The sequence below is a fragment of the Crotalus tigris genome, unplaced genomic scaffold, assembly GCF_016545835.1.
Source record: "Crotalus tigris isolate CLP2741 ecotype Arizona unplaced genomic scaffold, ASM1654583v1 scf7180000018188.699247, whole genome shotgun sequence".
Lineage (NCBI taxonomy): Eukaryota > Metazoa > Chordata > Lepidosauria > Squamata > Viperidae > Crotalus > Crotalus tigris.
This window is the reverse complement of record NW_024096873.1, coordinates 521,995-540,000: the sequence shown is the minus strand read 5'-3', so window position 1 is coordinate 540,000 and position 18,006 is coordinate 521,995. Positions and strand designations below refer to the sequence as shown.

General features: G+C 41.2%; 1 protein-coding gene across 6 annotated transcripts in view; it reads right to left on the bottom strand.

Annotated features, from left to right (window-relative positions):
* Positions 1-18,006, bottom strand: part of LOC120310461 (transcription factor SOX-5-like) — a 594,954-nt gene that overhangs the window by 114,223 nt on the left and 462,725 nt on the right. For 2 of the 6 annotated variants that reach the window (XM_039348879.1, XM_039348884.1), the window contains exon 1: positions 12,906-13,286. The exons of 3 other annotated variants lie outside the window; for them this stretch is intronic. In XM_039348879.1, the coding sequence (XP_039204813.1) occupies positions 12,906-12,943 (38 nt within the window). In that variant the 5' untranslated portion in view covers positions 12,944-13,286. Of the gene's footprint in view, positions 1-12,905; positions 13,287-18,006 lie in introns of those variants that run through there. One more of the 6 variants, XM_039348882.1, reaches the window with a different exon arrangement.

Here is an 18,006-nt window from a genome sequence, read left to right as displayed (position 1 = left end):
ATTTCCGAAACAGAGATTGCAACTCACTGGCGGAGATGCTCTTAGTATCGTTCTCCGGATAGACGGATTAAGACCCAGTTCCTTGGCTGCTTTGACATCAAAAGTGTTTGTTCAAATAGCTGGCAAGAGAGATGACTGCATTTTTTACCTCCATCAAGGCAGCAGAAAGGGGGGGGGGGTGAAAGAATATCAGGAGCTGTAAATATTGCTGATCCTATCATTATTAATGACATTCCCAAAGCTACCTACTTTACATATTTAAGTAATTTAAGTATTATATTTCATCCTGCCGGAGCGAGACCTTTAGAGATTATAATTGGACGACTGCGAGAAATCTGTAATTTGCAGTTCCTAGAAACTTAAATAGAAGAACACGACAAAAGGCAATATATACAAGATAAAATGCAGGGAACTACATGCTAAAGGATGTCATTCTCAGTCAGGGAGGCAGTGAAATCCTCTCTTTCCCTGTTTGTAATTTGTGCTGCTTAAAAAAGACAAGAAAATTCCTCCCTCTCCAAATTCCTCCTAGATCAAAATGTTCTAATTTGACAGTTGATAAAACATATGCTGATAAATTATTCCCCAGCTCCCGGCTGGAGAAGGATGGGAGGAGGAGGAGGAATAATGAGCTATAAATATTTCTTTATTTTTTAAAAAAAATAAACAAAGCAGATTCTTGACTTACTGTGAATTTAACTGTGGATAACTTCTTAACAACATTCATCTAGGCCATTTTTTTAAATAAAAAAAAATTAAAGCTCAAAGTGTGAAGATTCACAACAATTATAATAATTGCCACCATAATTCGCATCCAACTTATGCAAGGAAGTACCATAATAACTGGAAAAGGAGTTAAACTTTGACCTCCCTATTGCATATTTCATCTCCCACTCACATATATTTAATGCTGTACACAATTATGTAATATACTTAAAATTACATAATAAAATAAAAGCAAGGAGGGGGGGAAATGAAAAGCAAAGAAACAGTATGGGCCAAATCAGAGCTTTCTCTGGAGCTATATATAAATTCTCTCTGTGATCCCACAAACAGAGATACAGGAACAAGCTCATGTCAATAAAACTGTACATGAGTCACTCAGGCTATCAACTGATTGATGAACAAATTCAATAAATAGCAATTATTCAAATTCCCACTCTCTTCCTGAATTCCTTTCAGTTTTAATGCTTCTTGAAAATAAAACATTCACAGGCAGATGTATGTGCCAATTATTGACCAGGCATGGTTTTATACTGTGTAATGAAAATGCAGGAGATTAGAATGACAGTTGCAACATGGCCAAGATTTCTGGATAGCAAAAACCACGCTGGGGTTTCTTAGTTTTAAAGGAACGGTACCTGAGGCTGGCTTCAAAATTTAAGGTGATAAGAAATGATGTATCTTAGACCCTTTTGCACTACATAATAATAATAATAATTTGAAAACAGGAAAAGATTCTTTACTTAATAGGATGTCCAGAAGCACATTCTGATTCAAAAGGCTTAATTCTAGTGCAACAAGTTTGAATTAGTTGTGATAGGAGAGACATATGGCAAACCATCAACCATAAACTTCTAGCAGCTCGTTTTTTGAAGCTGCATGAAAACTCCCCATCTTTTGAATTCTGGACCTTTTATTTCTCTGTCTCTAATTTAGACTTAGGTCTAGATGGCTGTGAAACTATTGATCGTTTGTAGACATTGCACACTTCAGTCCTTCTACAAATTAACCGCATTATCCGCTGTGTCCCAAATAGTCGAAGATAAAAATTCAAGTTAAAAACTAAACTTTATCTTTAGATTTATTCTGTACTTTTCTGAAAGGCAGTCTTGGGCTAGAGGGACATTCCATGTTATTGCTTTTCAGTTATTTGGATCAGTGGCATCCTCCCAAGATTTTTTGGAGAAGCCAAATTGCTCGATTATACTCACAATGCAATTGCCAGCACCTTCAGCTTTATGAAAGGACCAAAGCAACTCTACAGTTCCCTGTTGGTTCTACGCTGAGTTCAGAAGAACCTGCTATGTAACCTTCATCCAAATAAAATACAGGAAAATCCCTTTTACTGTCTTGGGATTCATCTCTTGCTAAACCAGGATATCTAACCATGACTTGTAGAATCCCATGGAAAACTCACAGATGATATTGACAAACCAAACCGACAAATTAAATGTATCATTCTGGCTTAGCATGTTATAATAACTCGCCACTGATTCAGATCTAACTCGGATCTTTTTCCATGTTACATGACATAACAATAGAGGAAGGCGCCACATTTATCGAACTATGAGCCAGAAAGAAGTCATTCCCTAATTCAAAAGAGGATATCTTACTCCAGTTCACACAGAGTCAACCCTAAATCCCTATTCACCTTCTGAACATATAAAATCAATAACCAAAGAAAAAAATTGAAAGATATTTAATATGTGGATATACTACAACATGTTCCTTGCTGTCCAAATCAAGGAATAACTTATTTCAACTATTGGTTGCCTACCACAGTTGACTATTCTATATACAACACAGATACACAGAAAGACCCAAAATAGCTACCACTGCAGATGTGATGCTGTTGCAAGTAGGTAGGAACACATTTTTTTTTCATCTTTAAGTGCAGAAGTCAATCAAACAATTGTCACGGTCAAAACTCCAGGAGAATTTTGTTTTGATACTCTAACATAACTCCAGGTTAATCAAATTTCAACCTATAACTTCATGGATATAGCCTGGTGATAGAACATTCAGTTTATATACAGAAATTCCTGACGTTAACTTTCAGCAGTCTCCCTGATCTTTTACTAAACAATTTATGTGCAATCCCAACCAAAAAATTATCAAGGCAGCTCAGAAAACATTTTTAAAGCCTCTGATCTAACAACTTGTCCAGAAGAAAATAAAACATTAGAAAGATGTGAAAGATCCTTAAATACCTGACACCTTATAGACCCTTCAGTATTTAGGACTACATCATCCATCAATCCCAACCAGCATAGCTCAGGTCAGGAAATTAATAGTTACATTTTAAACATCTGGAGGAAAAATACAAACAGTGGGGTATGAAGCAGGCAATGTTCTAATTAATCTGCCAGTCTCCAATTACTGCACAGAATAAAACTCAGTTTATATTTCTCCCAAATTTGGAATATGAGAAAATATACAAATAAATGCAGTTCAAATTCTGTTTTCTGAATTTTTTTTTTTAGTATCCAGGTTAAGGCAGAAACACAATGATAATTCAAATCGTATCAAAAATGAACCCAGAACCCAGAAAGTTCTATCCATTCTTAGACCTGACTTGACACTGTTCCTTTCTGTTTAAGGTATAATAAACTTTGATGACTTAGAGTAGGAAGGATTTTAAAAAAATAATAATAATAAGACCTCCAAATCAGCTAATAAGCAAATTTGCTGTCACTACTTTGTGTTTTAGCACAAAAAATTCATTTATTGCACAATATACCTTGGAAATAAATTTAACAACTTTTCCCTGGCTATGCGCCTAATGTACTAAAATTTTAGAAGTCAAATTTTCAACATACTGTGCTGAAAGAGGCCCTTTTTACAGCTTGCAGGGGCTAAAACGAAACATAATTATGTTATTCCCTACCTGCGTGTTCAACCATCTAAAATTCAGCTGAATTGCTTACAGCGGAAATGTATATAACCTGACTATCATTTGGACCCCTTTTCTTTGAAAGTAGCCAAAAGTTAGTTTTATGTTGTATTGTTAAAAAAAAAAAACCTGAAGTGGAGAAATATGAAACAGGTGGGGAGTAATCCTATTAATACCACTTAATTAGCCCAAATTAAACTCTAATTATATTCAAATATAATTAAAAAGCCACCCAAAAGTCCGAGGCAAAGTTTGATCAAAATCGTGCACTTTGGTGTTACAAAGAGAAAAAGAAAAAAAAAATCTTACAGATCATCTCAATTATCTTAAAAGATCACGATCTGACGGTTTGGAAAAATCCTACCGGCATTTAAGTATATCAAACTGCTTGGATTTCTTCCCACTGAAATAAACAGCTTGGAATTTCCATCCGCTCACAGTCTCTGCAAGATGATCTAGCACTTGCCTATTGTGTACCATCTGTATCAGTCCTGGTGGCCCTGTGTGATCAAACAGAGGTAGGATCTAGGCCAGCATTTCTTACGAGCAGCGGCTTCCCAGATCCTTGGAAAATGCACTGAAGGCAATATCAGATGCTCCTTTGGAAACCTAAGTTCGTTCTTGCGGCAAAGAGGTATTAATAGGTCTTCACAAACTTGTCTGACTCCCCTTATTTAAAGCTGTCTGGTCACATCTGGTGACAGACAAACCGCATAAGCATCGTGTAACAATGACAGAGGAACTGACACACTGCAAATTGCCCCATGAAATGATTGCAGAGGAGAGACACATTAGTCTTGGCATACGTGAAAGGCTAAGCCGTTCATTATGCCATAAGATTTCACAAACTACATTCCACTTCATCAATTGCACAGAATATGAACCTTAAAAATTATATACATATAATTATGTATAATTATATAATATAATAGATACATATATAAAGGGTTACTTAACTAAAAATTACATAATGAATCTAGAAAAAAAAGCATAACTTGAACACAACTCCCATTCGTCATATCATTTTGAATAACAACTACTGTTTGTGCATATAAATCACTGATAAGCATAAACTGAGTTTTAGCCACCCAAATAAAATAAACATTTCCCGAATGTTGACAGACACTGTAAAGCAAGGAACTTTCTGTTCAGGAAAAAATTGTAGGATTTCAGAATTAAGGGGATATAGTGTATGAACATAAACACCTTTAAAGTTTAAGTTTGAAAATGTAAAACCCTTTTAAGAAAAGAATGGTGACTACATAGAGATTTGACCACTGACATGTTAAAACAATGTAGAACATGGACAACCCAAACGATTCTGAATTATTCATTATAATAAATAAATGTTAACAACAGATAACTTGCAGAATTATTTTTTATAATTAAAAGTTTCCATCAAAATGAGCCTGGCCTTCTGAAGGAGCACCATGACTTTCACAAATGGATGAGACACAAGAACTAGCACTGCATTGTTGTGGAGAATCAAGGCCAAAGTTCACACCATTACAATAGTATGGAGTGGTGTTATTATACTGGGGGGGGGGTTGCTAGCTGTGGATTCAAAGGCTTTACATAACGCTATTTCACAACTTAGAATCTGTATGTTAAAGTGTCCCAGAAAGAGGAATTTTACAGCAGCATAAGCTATCTGTTCAAATAAGAATTTAGTGAATACAATCTAGTATATTCTAGTGTGATTCCATATATCTATGATTGCATTTTAGAAACTTTGAAGTTTCTTGGTAGTATAAATGAGGCTTGCTGGCTTAAGTTTGTTGCTGAATCCCTTACATTCTATGAACAATTTTGTTACTTAAATAAAACACATCTAATATATAAGGTTTAATATAACGGTGATGAAACAAAACACAAGCAATGTATAATGCTTACTACAATGGCAGGACAATACTGAAGAACAGTGTTTAGTTTTTAAAAAAATGCAAAAACAGACTGTAATAAAGCTGATGGATGCCTGGTTTTGAACGTAATGAAAACCTTTAAACTGTTTAGAACGGCATTGGATAAACCTTTGCTAAACTAGTTATCCCATGAGAAAACCAAATCAGCAATTCTGTGATCTTTTGGGAAATGGTTTAAATTAAGATTATGAATGTGATTTGTAATATATTAAGACAAAATTTACAACCTAAAAGGGGAACGGGAGGGGAAGATTAATGTGCTTAACTTTCTTATAGGAATCAATGAGACACATACATTGAATAGACAAATGCCATTATATCTTTATATGGTTAAGTCAGCTATTGGAATATAATGCTTAATGAGGTTTTTTTTTTAAAGTGAAACTGGAATTAATTATTAGTTAATGCACTGTTGGTCACTTGGTTTTAAAATGCTTCTTAAATTTTCCTTGAATTAATGATTTTGTGAATAACGGGTTTGCAACAGATAAAAAAAGCGAGATTGGCTTGTTTCATTTTATTTTGTAGATGGTGCCACAATTACTGTTATGAGCACATGCTGCCCGTTTACTGTCATACTATCATACAGGTGTTAGTTTGGGATGCCAAAAATCTTTCTCTGTCGACTGCACATGTGTTTGGGCATGCTGTTTATTTCCAAGGTGTAAAATTACTAGCCTTTGCTAATGTAACATATCTGCACATTCGGCATTGATTATGCTCACCCACTCCACCCAACATAATGGTTAGAAGTTAGCCAGGAATAGCGTGCATGCTGGAAAAGAAAGCAAAATAGACAAAAAAAAACCTGTCCAGAAGTTTTCTAACCCAATCCCAACAGATTTGTGAGGAAGACAAGTTTATTTCATTTTTTTTTTTTAGGGTTAACCTGGGTAACCGCCAAGCAACATCTTGAGGGCCCCACACAAAAGCCCCACCACAGGACTTTAGCTTACCCTTTTCCAATTCAAGCACGGCAAATCAAAAAAAGCCAATCTGCACAATTGTAACTCTCCTTTCATCTAGATTTATTGCATGGCAAACAATTCCACCACGTTTGTGACACTACTGTTTGGACACATCACCTACCAAGAGCTTCTCAACCTGGCAACGATTAGGAACACAGTGAGGTGTGAGAATGATCTGGAGGGATGTGTGGTCCTGTCTACTCCGCTCCCAAACACCCCCCCTGGTGGTTGATTAGCTTTAGGCATCGCGGGACCATCTCAAACTTAAAACGATCCTCAAGAACATGCAGACCTAATGGAGGGACAGATCATGACCAGACTAAATATCTAATTGAACCCCGAAGGGACCTCAGTGCCTTTAAGAATGAGCTGCCTCAGTTGACTCACACACACATAGTCGACTCACACAGAAAGGCAGCCTGCCTATTGGGACATCAGTATCCCTCTGCTGTTTTAAATAATACAAAAAGTTAAGTTTTCCAAACATCCCCCCTCCCTCTTCACCAGCTGGCCTAAATCTATGAATCCCATGTTAGAAAAAGGATGTAATTTATAAAATATTTCACGAAGGTGCAAACTGAGAGAAAGAAGAAGAAAGAGGAAGAGGTTTGAGCAAATTCTGCAAGGGAATCAAGCTGACTTTTATTCAATTTAGCTGGAAAACAGTCTTGAGCACTCCTAAGTGCTGATTTGCAGGAACAGCACTGGGGAACGTTCTACAGAAAACATATTTCACCCTGCCAAATCTCCTGCTTAAAACAAAACCTTCAACGAAGGCTTTGGAGTAGTCGAAGAACTAGAAAAAAAGTGTCATTTTTACAAATGTCGTTTTAACACAAAATTACAGTGCTTCGGCGTGACCTAAATTTGGGTGAATTGTCTTCTTTTGAGTTTTACAAGGATGCTGAACTTACTACTTCAAAATTGGAGGAAGAGGTCAAGAACCAGTAAATGTCTGTAAGACTTACTGCATGTTAACACCCCATCCCCAAATAAATAATAAACATGTGTGTGTGTGTGTGCACGCGTGTGTGTGCGCATTTGTGATAGGTACTGATCTTTAGTGTAACTGTGAAGATCACCCACCTCCTTCCCCTCCAGCTAGTTGCTCTCTGTCCCACGAGTATTGCTCCATATATACTCTGTATCTAAATGAACACTTCATAATTGAAAGCAACACATCGATTCCATAAGGGAAGCAAGAAAACCTTATCTGATTCCTATCAAAAAAGCACCCGGGTTGAAACAACAAGAGAGGACATTTATAATACTGGACATCCTTTCAGTTTTCTCCAAGATGCTGTAATTCCCCTGTTATCATTGTGCAGTGGACAACAGAAGCCAGGGAAAGAATCACCGCTCCCTCCTTTCCTTAAAGTACCAATCGCACTTTGCACGCTGTATTCAAGCGCAAAGATTTCAAAGACTGATGGCTTTAAACCAAGGGAGAGACTGCCCACCTCTTTTCCTTCTCCTTCTCCCAGTAACTCTTTGAAGACCAAGGACAAGGTAGTCACTTAGTTTGACATTTAGCTTGAATGAACACCACAAGGTTTGTTCCACTAAAGAAATGGTTCCTTAGTTCATCCTCAGAGTTAACTCAGCTTCACCTTATTTCCCCCCAATGAACAAGTTTACTGAAACCTTCATTCGGAAGGAGAGGCTTCAAACTACAACCTCAGTCACAACTTACACCCAAACGTGTTTCCTAGGGATCCTAAAAAACAAGTGTGGTAAATCAAGTCCAAAGCAGTCTGCCAAATAAACAGACTGGGGGGAGAAAAAAAGAAAATATGAATCGCTCCTCATGTCAAACAGGACAAATATTGTTTGCCCATAATGGAAGTTTGTAGCTATTTTCAGCTTTCATCTAGAATTAATAATGATAGTTGACACAATCACCACCAATCAATTGCAAAAGGCACTGCTACTTGGGACTGTTTGCATCCCGCTAGGATACTTTTAACACCACCATTCAACCACATATGCCTATTCCAGGTCCCTGGGAAAGACTTGATAGGTGGATAAAAATGCCAAATCTGTCTAAACATCCGGCTGAGTGTGTGCCTAACGGTAATAATAATAATAAAGAGTTGCTAATATGGAGCTTTGGCTTTTAAAAGAAAAAGCTTCAGTACAACTTTCCCTATGCTGATGGCCATAAGATCGGTTAGGCTATTATTCCCCTGCTGTCTGGGATGATGAGAGTTGTGATCCTACAATTTAAGGAGCATTAGATTGGGTACAATTGCTTCAGAACAGTCTTTGCAAGACAGAGATTCAGCAATTCCTACTTTCCTATATTTCCTGTTGGTGTTGAATGCAATGGGAGACAAAGATTAAAAGAATACACTTTGCCACAATTAAGATTTTTTAAAAAAAGAAAAGAAAAGAAAAAAAATCTTAAATCTTCCTTGTCAAATGTTACTTAAAATAGCTTTCCCCATATTTCTTTTTTAGAGCAAGTCAATCAAATTGTTAATTTTATTTCTCCTTTTTATTCTAATGGTTCTCTAATCTTTAGTATGGGGAGAGTCTACCTTTCACCATGCATTAATATATGGCTCTGAATATCTCATTAATTTAACAGTCCCTACACCCAGGAATATTAAGTATTCCTTTTCTCTTTTCTGATTTCAATATACAAGAATTTATGAAGAGTCTTAAAGTTTATGCCAGGCATTTTTCAACTCACAATCATTCTTATATATTCTAGATTGTAAGGATGCTGTTACAGGTTCTTCTTATGGACTGCTTACGGAAATCAAAACTTTACTTGGACTTGTCCATATTGGACTGCTGTAGGGCATCATTTTATTTGCCCAAAAAAGGAAATTAGAAAAAACAAGACCGTGCATCTTACACAGAATTAAGAACAAGTTAATTTAATTAAATTTATTTTAACTGTATTAAGAATGGCTGCCTTTAAAAAAATCTCGAGTATGAAAGATAATTGTATCTATCAGAAAAAGAAAAATAGGATGCTTGATCCAGTTAGAAGCTTTGCAATTTCAAAGTTTGTATATGTAGTTTGGGCTACATGAAACATCTTCTAACATTTTTTTGTAAAATTATAAGGCATATTTGGGATCATCAGCTTGCCTAAAATTGCTAAGCCAGTCCCGGTTTTAAATCAACCTTTTGGCCATGGAAATTCACAAAACTGAACAAAGATATTGTAAATATTGCTCCAGATTTCTGCCTGATTTTTCACCGGATGCTCTAGACTTTTCCTCCCAAGCTTCTCTGTGATCAAAGTTAAAAGCAAGTCATGGGAACCAAAGCAGTACTCAGATCTAAACAACAACCAAAAAGACTGAATAAGGTCCCTTCCTATGAAAGTCATGAATTTTCTTTACAAAATTAAAGTTAAGATCCAGAGTTTTAAAATTCTGTCCAGACTGGAGAAAAAAAATCAAAGAAGCAAATTTCTTCCAACAAAAGATACAGTAGGTGACTTGATGAATGACAATTAAACCAAAATTCCTCGAATTATCATTTTTACCCCTTATAGCTTCATGTATATGTAAAATAAGCCTTAAGACAATTAGCAAGTTATAGCTTAGTCTGACAGGTGAAAACATAAATTTAACAAAATGCATGAAAAAAAAAACCCATTAAGAGCTGGAGTGAGCCAGACTGAAGAAAAGGGGAGGGGTGTGTGTGTGTGTGTGTGTGTGTGTTTCCCTGCAAATTGTCCAAATTCTGAAGTAAATAAAATCCACAACCTGTCCTATACACTTTACCATGTGTATGCAACTACAGTCAAACACAGAGAATGTAAACAAATGGTAATGATTAACAGAGATATTGGTTTGGATTACTAGCTAAAACCACAGATGGAAAATGGTAAATAAAAAAGAATTAGACAACAAGGTTTCTTTTCTTTCTTTTTTGGAAAAAATAATATTTCAACATAGCTCAATGGTCTTATGTCTGTGAAAACTAGTAACACGTAGATTATTCTAACCCTTCCTTCGTTAGGCCCTTCCCGAGAACATTAATAAAGTACAATCTCTGCATGCACACCTCAGTTTATAAAAAGAGAGAGGGAAAGAGAAGCCAATTTAATTTGTTTCTTAGCTCCAAGCCTTGGCTTCCAAATTAACACAAAGCCTTGTTCTTTAAAACAGAAAGTACATCTGTGTGTGTGGGGGGGAGCAAATCCTGCCTTTTACACTCTTATCTGCCTCACCTATTAAACTTGTACAAAAAGTTAAAGCACACACACCCTGAGTTTGCTTCTCCACCAGCCTCTCCTTATGCACTGGACAGAGCTGGCAAAATACTTCTCCAGGTCTTGTCAGGAAGAAAATGATTATCCGCAGGTTAATTTAGGGAATGCTAAGAAAAACACTCCAGCTCTTCCAAGTGCATTCCCATCACAATATTAATGGGGGGGGAGGGCGGGAGAGCTGTAAATGTCAGAGATTTTCAACAAAGGAGAGGAATTAATTGAATCAAATAAAACCTTGGAAGGGGCTCAGAAGCTCCCGTCCTAGGTGTTTTCTGAGTCAGCTTGAGAACTGATTTTTTGTTCCTCCCCACAAATTAAGAGAAATAGAGTAATAGCCGTATCTGCATATATTCAGATCCCGATTCTTGTGTTTTATTTATCGAGGAGTGTTCTTGCACGGTGTCCCTGCACTTCTTCTCCTTTCTTAAGATCTCCCCCCACACACACACACACCAACCTCCCTGCCTTTTACTATCGAATTCACCCACTTCAGGAGCGAACAGCTTGGCTTCCCATATTTTTCACCAGCTGGTCTATCACCTAGCTTGCACTACACAGGCTCAGTTGCAACCAAATGTTTATGCAGAAGGTAGTTTTCATGAAACTTTGGTGTGAGAGCAGAGCGGTGATACATGTGGCTTTCTTTCTTTCTTTCTTTCTTTCTTTCTTTCTTTCTTTCTTTCTTTCTTTCTTTCTTTCTTTCTTTCTTTCTTCCTTCCTTCCTTCCTTCCTTCCTTCCTTCCTTCCCAAGACCTAAGTTTGACTCACTCTTTACAGCTAAGCAAGATATACATGCAAGATTTAGCAGCAAAAAAGGGGGGGAAAGGGAGACGGGGGGGGGGAGGAATGGGGCAGCATAGATAGGGAGAACCCCGATTCATCCCGAGGAACTGGGCAAACGTCTCTCTGAGACCCCCGTGGGCCTAAAAGTCAAGATTTATGTGAAAAATAAACGGTCTCCAGGAATGTTAAAACTCTGGCAAGGGTGTCCCCTGGATGGAAGAGGGTAAGGGAAAAGATGGCAACCCAAATAAACCGTAAATTAGAGAAAAAAGATCTCTGACACAAGGGGGACGAAGCTGCGGGGATCACCTCCGAAGGAAGATTTTTTATTTTTTATTTTTTGGTCCTAACTCCTATTATCAGACGTACTATTATTACGGTGGCTGCTATGCATCCCGCACAAGGACTTCTCTATGAAGTTGCCTCGAAATTACCACGCCTCTGAATCCAACATCAGTAGCAACCCCTCCCTTCAAAAAGTACCCCCCCCAAATCTGGGCTCATCTTAAACTTGGGTTCTTATTCTTCTTCTCCTCCTCCTCCTCCTCCTCTCCGCCACCAGCCCCACCGCCATCCCCGGCGGAAAGCTCCAAGGGGAAGTTTCAAGTCTCCGCTCCCTCGATTTCCCCATTCATTCCAGGAAGCGCTTCTTCCCCGCCACCGCGGCTCGCGGCAAGGAAGGGGAAAGGGGCAAATCCCCCAGACCCAACGCCCCAAAGACCTGCGGGCTTTTGCACCGGAGAGGCGGCGGATTCAGAAAGTAGAGTGTGTGTGTGTGTGTGTGTGTGTGTGTGTGAGAGAGAGAGAGAGAGAGAGAGACAGAGAAAGCCGGCAGGCTGGGGTTAGACCAAGGGGGGGGGAGAGAGAGAGCAGAGAAACCGGTTTGCATTGCGGGGGCAATGCGGGGGGGGGGGGAAAGCAGGCAGCCGTCCCGTCCCCGCACCTCAGCCCAAGTCGCTTTCAGGACGTTTGGAGGATCGCTTTCCGCCGAGTTTAAAAGACCGGGACGGGGGGGGGGTGGTGAAGCGGTGGTGGTATGGGGGGGGGGGAGAAGAGAAGCGCGCTAGGAAATGCAAAAGAACCAGCTGCGAAGGCAGATCGGTAGCGCTCGGCGCCGGTGGTTGCATGCCGGGAAGGGAAGAGGAGGAGGAGGAGGAGGAGAAAAAGGGGGGGGGGAACAACCCGAGTGCTCCTGTGCCGTTGTGTTTGGTTTAATCTGCGCCCGGAGGGAAAGTTTGTGGAACCCAAACGCCAAGAGAGGTAGCCGCGGGTAGAGCCCGCTTCGCGGAGCGCCGGCGAAGAAAGAAAGAAAGAAAGAAAGAAAAGGAAGAAAAGGAGAAGAAGAAGGCAAAAAAAAAAAAAAGCATGCGGTAGCTCACCTTTCAAACTCCGGAGGTAAATCAGGGTCAGTTAGCATGCTGGACAAAAAAAAAAAAAAGAGGAGGAGGAGGAGGGAAAAAAAAAAGAGAGGAGAATATATCGATTTTTTTTTTTCCTCCCCTCCCTCTTGGACGCCCGGTAGCCTCCTGCGCTCGCCTCCGACTGAACCTGTCAAGTGGATCCAAAGCTCCTAAACCGATAGATTATTCTCTCCGCCGCTCGCTCCGTCTCTAAGCTCAAACTCCTTGACCAGTCTCTTAAAGGGGCAGCACACTTTAGCTGGAGGAGACGGTGCGCTTAGCTCCCCCCACAACAGCGCCACATGGCTGCGGTCTGCCCGCAAAGTCTCTCTGGGTACCGTCTCTCGCCGGAGTCGCCGCTAGCGGGGATGTGGGTGGGGGGGGGGTGGGGTGGGGGTGGCAGAGAAAAATGGGGGGGAGGGAAATGGAGGCGGGCCGGGGTGGGGTGGGGGAGCCTCGCCGGAGAGAGGGTCTTTCCAGTCTCCCCTCCCTTCCCCAGCCCGAGCCATCCAGATCTCCACCTACAACTGGGCTCGCCACACGGTTTCCCCCAGCGGGATCAAAGATCACAAGCCCGTGGAGAAGTTCAATTGGAAGGGGGGGGGCCTCCCCGAATTTCCAACGGGCAATAAATAAATCAACGCCCTCCCTCTGCTCTCAACCCCCCTCCTCCCCCCTCCCTAGCCTCACTTTCCCCAAATGTTCTCTGGCCAGGCATACCCCGTGGTAGATAATCCAACGGTCCAATATGTTCCTTGCTAAACTCAAATTATGTCACAGGCAATCCTAGGGATGCAAAGACAAACGCGCGCGCAGGCATAGGCGCAGTCAGGAAAAATCAATACTTCTATTCAGGATCAAAACCCTCCCTTCTGTTTCAGGCTTGGCCGGCCAAATCCAGGTATGTATGAAAGAAAGCCTTTACAAGACGCGGGGGGGGGCCGTTGAAAGGACTTCGTTTTTTTAACTCTGCCCGTCGGAAAGTTGGTGTTGTTTTCTCAAGGAAAGTGGGCATCGGTTGTAAACGTGGGTATGTTTGTGTGTCTCTACCCTGAAGGTAAAGGAGTTTGCACAAACACACAGAGAGAGACTCAAACGCCACCATTTCTTCAAGGAATCTTTGCAAATTCTGCTTAGCAGAATCCAAACCTTTTAACGCCATTCTCACTTTTCCCGAGAATGCTGTGGGATGGAGACAGGCAGTGTTAGAATTATGCATATGCATCGCATATAAAGTTTTCTCTCTCTCTCTCTTCTTCTTCTTTGCCAATCTAGGTCTCTGTGAGCTCAGGCAGAGAATGAACACACAGGTGTGCACTTGCGCCATTAAAAAAAAACACACCTTTCGATTCGATGAACTACTTTTTATCCTGTATAAATTTGATAAACAAACAAGCAAATAAACAGATAAATAAATCTCCCATACCAGCTACGCACCCTTTACTTTACTCTTTCTGCCGGTGGCCATCTGTCTGAGGTGAGATGATATGGCCTTGAAACCAGAAGAAAAGAAAACAACAAACAAACAAACAAAGTCCTCAGCTGCATTCTCACAAAAGGCTTAATCTAGATGCTGAACTGCACCAGTGAACCATACATTATTCCAACAAGTTGGGTCTGCAGGACAGGCTAAGATATCACAGAACAAATCAAGCATCATTGCATGTTGGACAAAATGTGCCAAGTAGATCTTTCATTGACTTGGGAGGTGTGTTGTCAGAAAGTGTAATTCAGTGTAATCAGGAAAAGGAGCAGGAAGAGAGAGAGAGAGACAGAGACACAGACACAAAGAGACAGAGAGAGAGAAGAAAAAGGAGAAAGAGAGAAGAGAGACAGAAAGAAAAAGAGAAGAGACTGAAGATGTATCCTATTTGCATTCCTGGAATCCTATTTTTATTGCATTGAAGGGTAATAATGTATTAATACTCTGTGCGTGTGAGTATCACATACAAGTATTATTCCCCACCACACACTTAGACTTCAAAAAGGAAGAAAAAAAAACCCCTCCCTCTCACTCTGTGCAGGGAGAGAAAAAAAAATCTCTACCCTACACAACAATCACGCATTGTTCTACCGAAAGAAAAGCAACTTTGACAGACTGAAATATACCAGAGGCCCCTTCAAGGAAACCGGTAAACAACTTGTCACTCACTCTGTCGGTTTCATTGCTTTGCCCACAAAGTGCAACGAAACAGCTCAGCAACACTGCCACCCTTCCCACAAGCCGGGTGGGTTAGGTGGGGGAGAGGAGAAATAATCCATGTGCCCCCCCCCCCCGTTTTCCTCAAAACTTTTAAAAGTTGCCTTGGTCCCCAGTCCAACCCTAAGAACTGAACTTTTAGGAATGGGAAGCTAGAGGAGGCTGGTGAGACCTATTACAATCATCACCAAGCCAGAATTAAACCATATTGATAACATGATTTATAATCACCTCTTTCAGACTTTGAAGGAGGCGCCTCCGTTCCCTTCTCTTGTTCCACCCACTCCACGGAATTCTTTATTCTACAATGTCAGCATCACTTAATATTTATGTTTAAGGTTCTGCTTACCTAGAGCTGTCCCTCACACTTTCCTAACGGTAAGGATGTTGCTTTTTTCTAACCGGAGGCTTGTGTGTTTGTGTGACTTGGAGTCAGTTTTTGGTCCCTGCAGTTTTCCTAGAAGGTTTTCAGAGGTGGTTTGGCACTGCCGCCTTTCATAGTGCTCGGAGGGAGTGGCTGGCTCAGTCCCCCAGCTAACTTTGTGCCTAAGGCCAGACTCTTTGCCAGCTCCTGTTTTTTGTCCTGCCTCCAAAGCACTACGACTAGCTGGCTCTCGGCCAGAGGTTGCTCCGCAATTTTTGTGGGTTTCTCACCTCACCATATTCATTTGAGAGAGTTAGAAGGGGCTGTCCGAAAGGACCGCGAAGGCCGTGTGCATCGCAGGGCTTCCGTAGTCTTCATTTAGGACGGTGAGGCAATTCCGCTATTTCTGCAAGCACATCCTGGCTCCTATGGCTGTCTGCAAATAATTCATACAGGGATTTGGCAGGCTGAAATGTAATCAGGTAATGACTCTGGAGGTAAGGTGCCAAATATTATGCCCCCCCCGCCCTCCCAAGACACTATGGTCTATTCAGTGTACAGGTAGTCCTCGACTTACAATCACTCATTTAGTAACCATTCAAAGTTAGAAAAAAATGATTTATGGACCAGTTTTCGCACTTAGGACTGTTGCAGCATCCCCAGGGTCCCACAAGCAAAATTCGGACATTTGACAAGCATCTCATATTTACATAGGTTGCAGTGTCCCGGGATCACGTGATCCCCTTTTGCGACCTTCTGACAAACAAACTCAAGGGGGAAGCCAGAATCACTCGACAACCGTAGGACTAGCTTAACAACTGCAGTCATTCACTTAACAACTGTGGCAAGAAAACGAGGCACAACTCACTTAACAATGTTAAGTGAAATTTTGACCTCTGTTGTAGTCGTAAATCAAGGATTACCTGTAAATGGAAATTCTCAAGGAATGGAGGACATGCTATTGTGTGGATGTGGTCCTCCATCCACTCTCCTTGCCCCAGCTCCGAGATGGTCTGCTTCCCATGTGGGCAAGGCTTCCTCACTACAGGTTCCAATTTTGCTTCTAGTCCAGAGGTTCCCCAACCTTTTGGGCACCAGGGACCGGTTCCGTGGAAAGAGGTTTTTCTGTGGACCAGAGGGTGCGTGGTTATGTCTGTTGCCTGCATCCCACAGATGGGGTTTTGCTTGTTTGTGCGGACTGGTTGCTGGCATGCCACGGCCCGTACTGGTCTATGGACCAGAGGTTGGGGACCCCTGCCTTACAGTAGAGGTCCCCAACCTTTTGGGCACCAGGGACTGGTTCCGTGGAGAGAGGTTTTTCCATGGACCGGAGGGTACGTGGTTATGTCTGTTGCCTGCATCCCATGGATGGGGCTTTGCTTATTTCTGCGGATCAGTTGCTGGCATACCGCAGCCCGCGACCGATCCAGTGACCGGTGGTTGGGGACCCCTGTTCTAGTCGGTTACTGAAGAAGGCTAGAGTCAGAACAGGAGTTCCATTTGAGGCCACCAATCTCCTTGCCACCTTAGAAAATGCAACCAAACTTCCTATGCAAATATTTTGGGTGGCAAGGAGATTGGTGGCCTCAAATGGGTCCACTACAGAACCATGGTGGAGAGTTTTGGGCAGGAAGAGGGGGGCAAATGACAAGACCCTTTTTGCACCATTGCAACCCCCCATCTCTATGGTATGTGCATCATGATACTGTATACCCGTATAAGAACAGAGCAGTGGTTCTCAACCTTTTTAATGCCGTGACCCCCAACCAGTCGTAAATCGAGGACTACTCAACCGGTCATGAGTCAAGGACTACTCAACTGGTGCAGCACTGTTTGCAGAATGGGACTTTTGGCAGGCTCAGCAGGGCAGAGACAGCCTGGACAATTCCTATTGGCTTTTGAAAGCCAATAGAATTAGACTCTATTCAAGAGAGTCTATTCTATTGGCTTTCAAAAGCTAATAGAATAAAAGGGAGTAGCACAGCTAAGGAAAAGGGGAAAAAATGGCGGACTGCGTTGTTTGGCGACCCCCGTGAAATGGTCGTTCGACCCCAAATGGGGTCCCGACCCACAGGTTGAGAACCACTGGAACATAGCTTGTAGTTCCCTGGTACAGGTCTGTTCCCATCATTCTGGTATAAGCCTTGGATCCTGTGGACATCTCCAAGCTGGTCTCAGGATTTGGGGTCTCTGCTTTAACTACTAGACCCTGATGGTAATAATCTAATCATCTATCCCAGAGGTAGGCAACCTCGGCTCTTTTATGACTCGTGGACTAAGCAAGACAGTCGTTAAGTGAGTTTTGCCCCATTTTACGACTTTTCTTGCCACAGTGGTTAAAGTGAATTGTTGTAGTGATTAAGTTAGTGCGTGGTTGTTAATTGAATCTGTCTCTCCTATTGACTTTGCTTGTCAGAAGGTCACAAAAGGTGATCCTAGGATGCTGGGACGTTGCTAGTGTCATAAATGTAAGTCAGTGGTCAAGGGTCTGGATTTTGACCACTTGACTCTGGGGA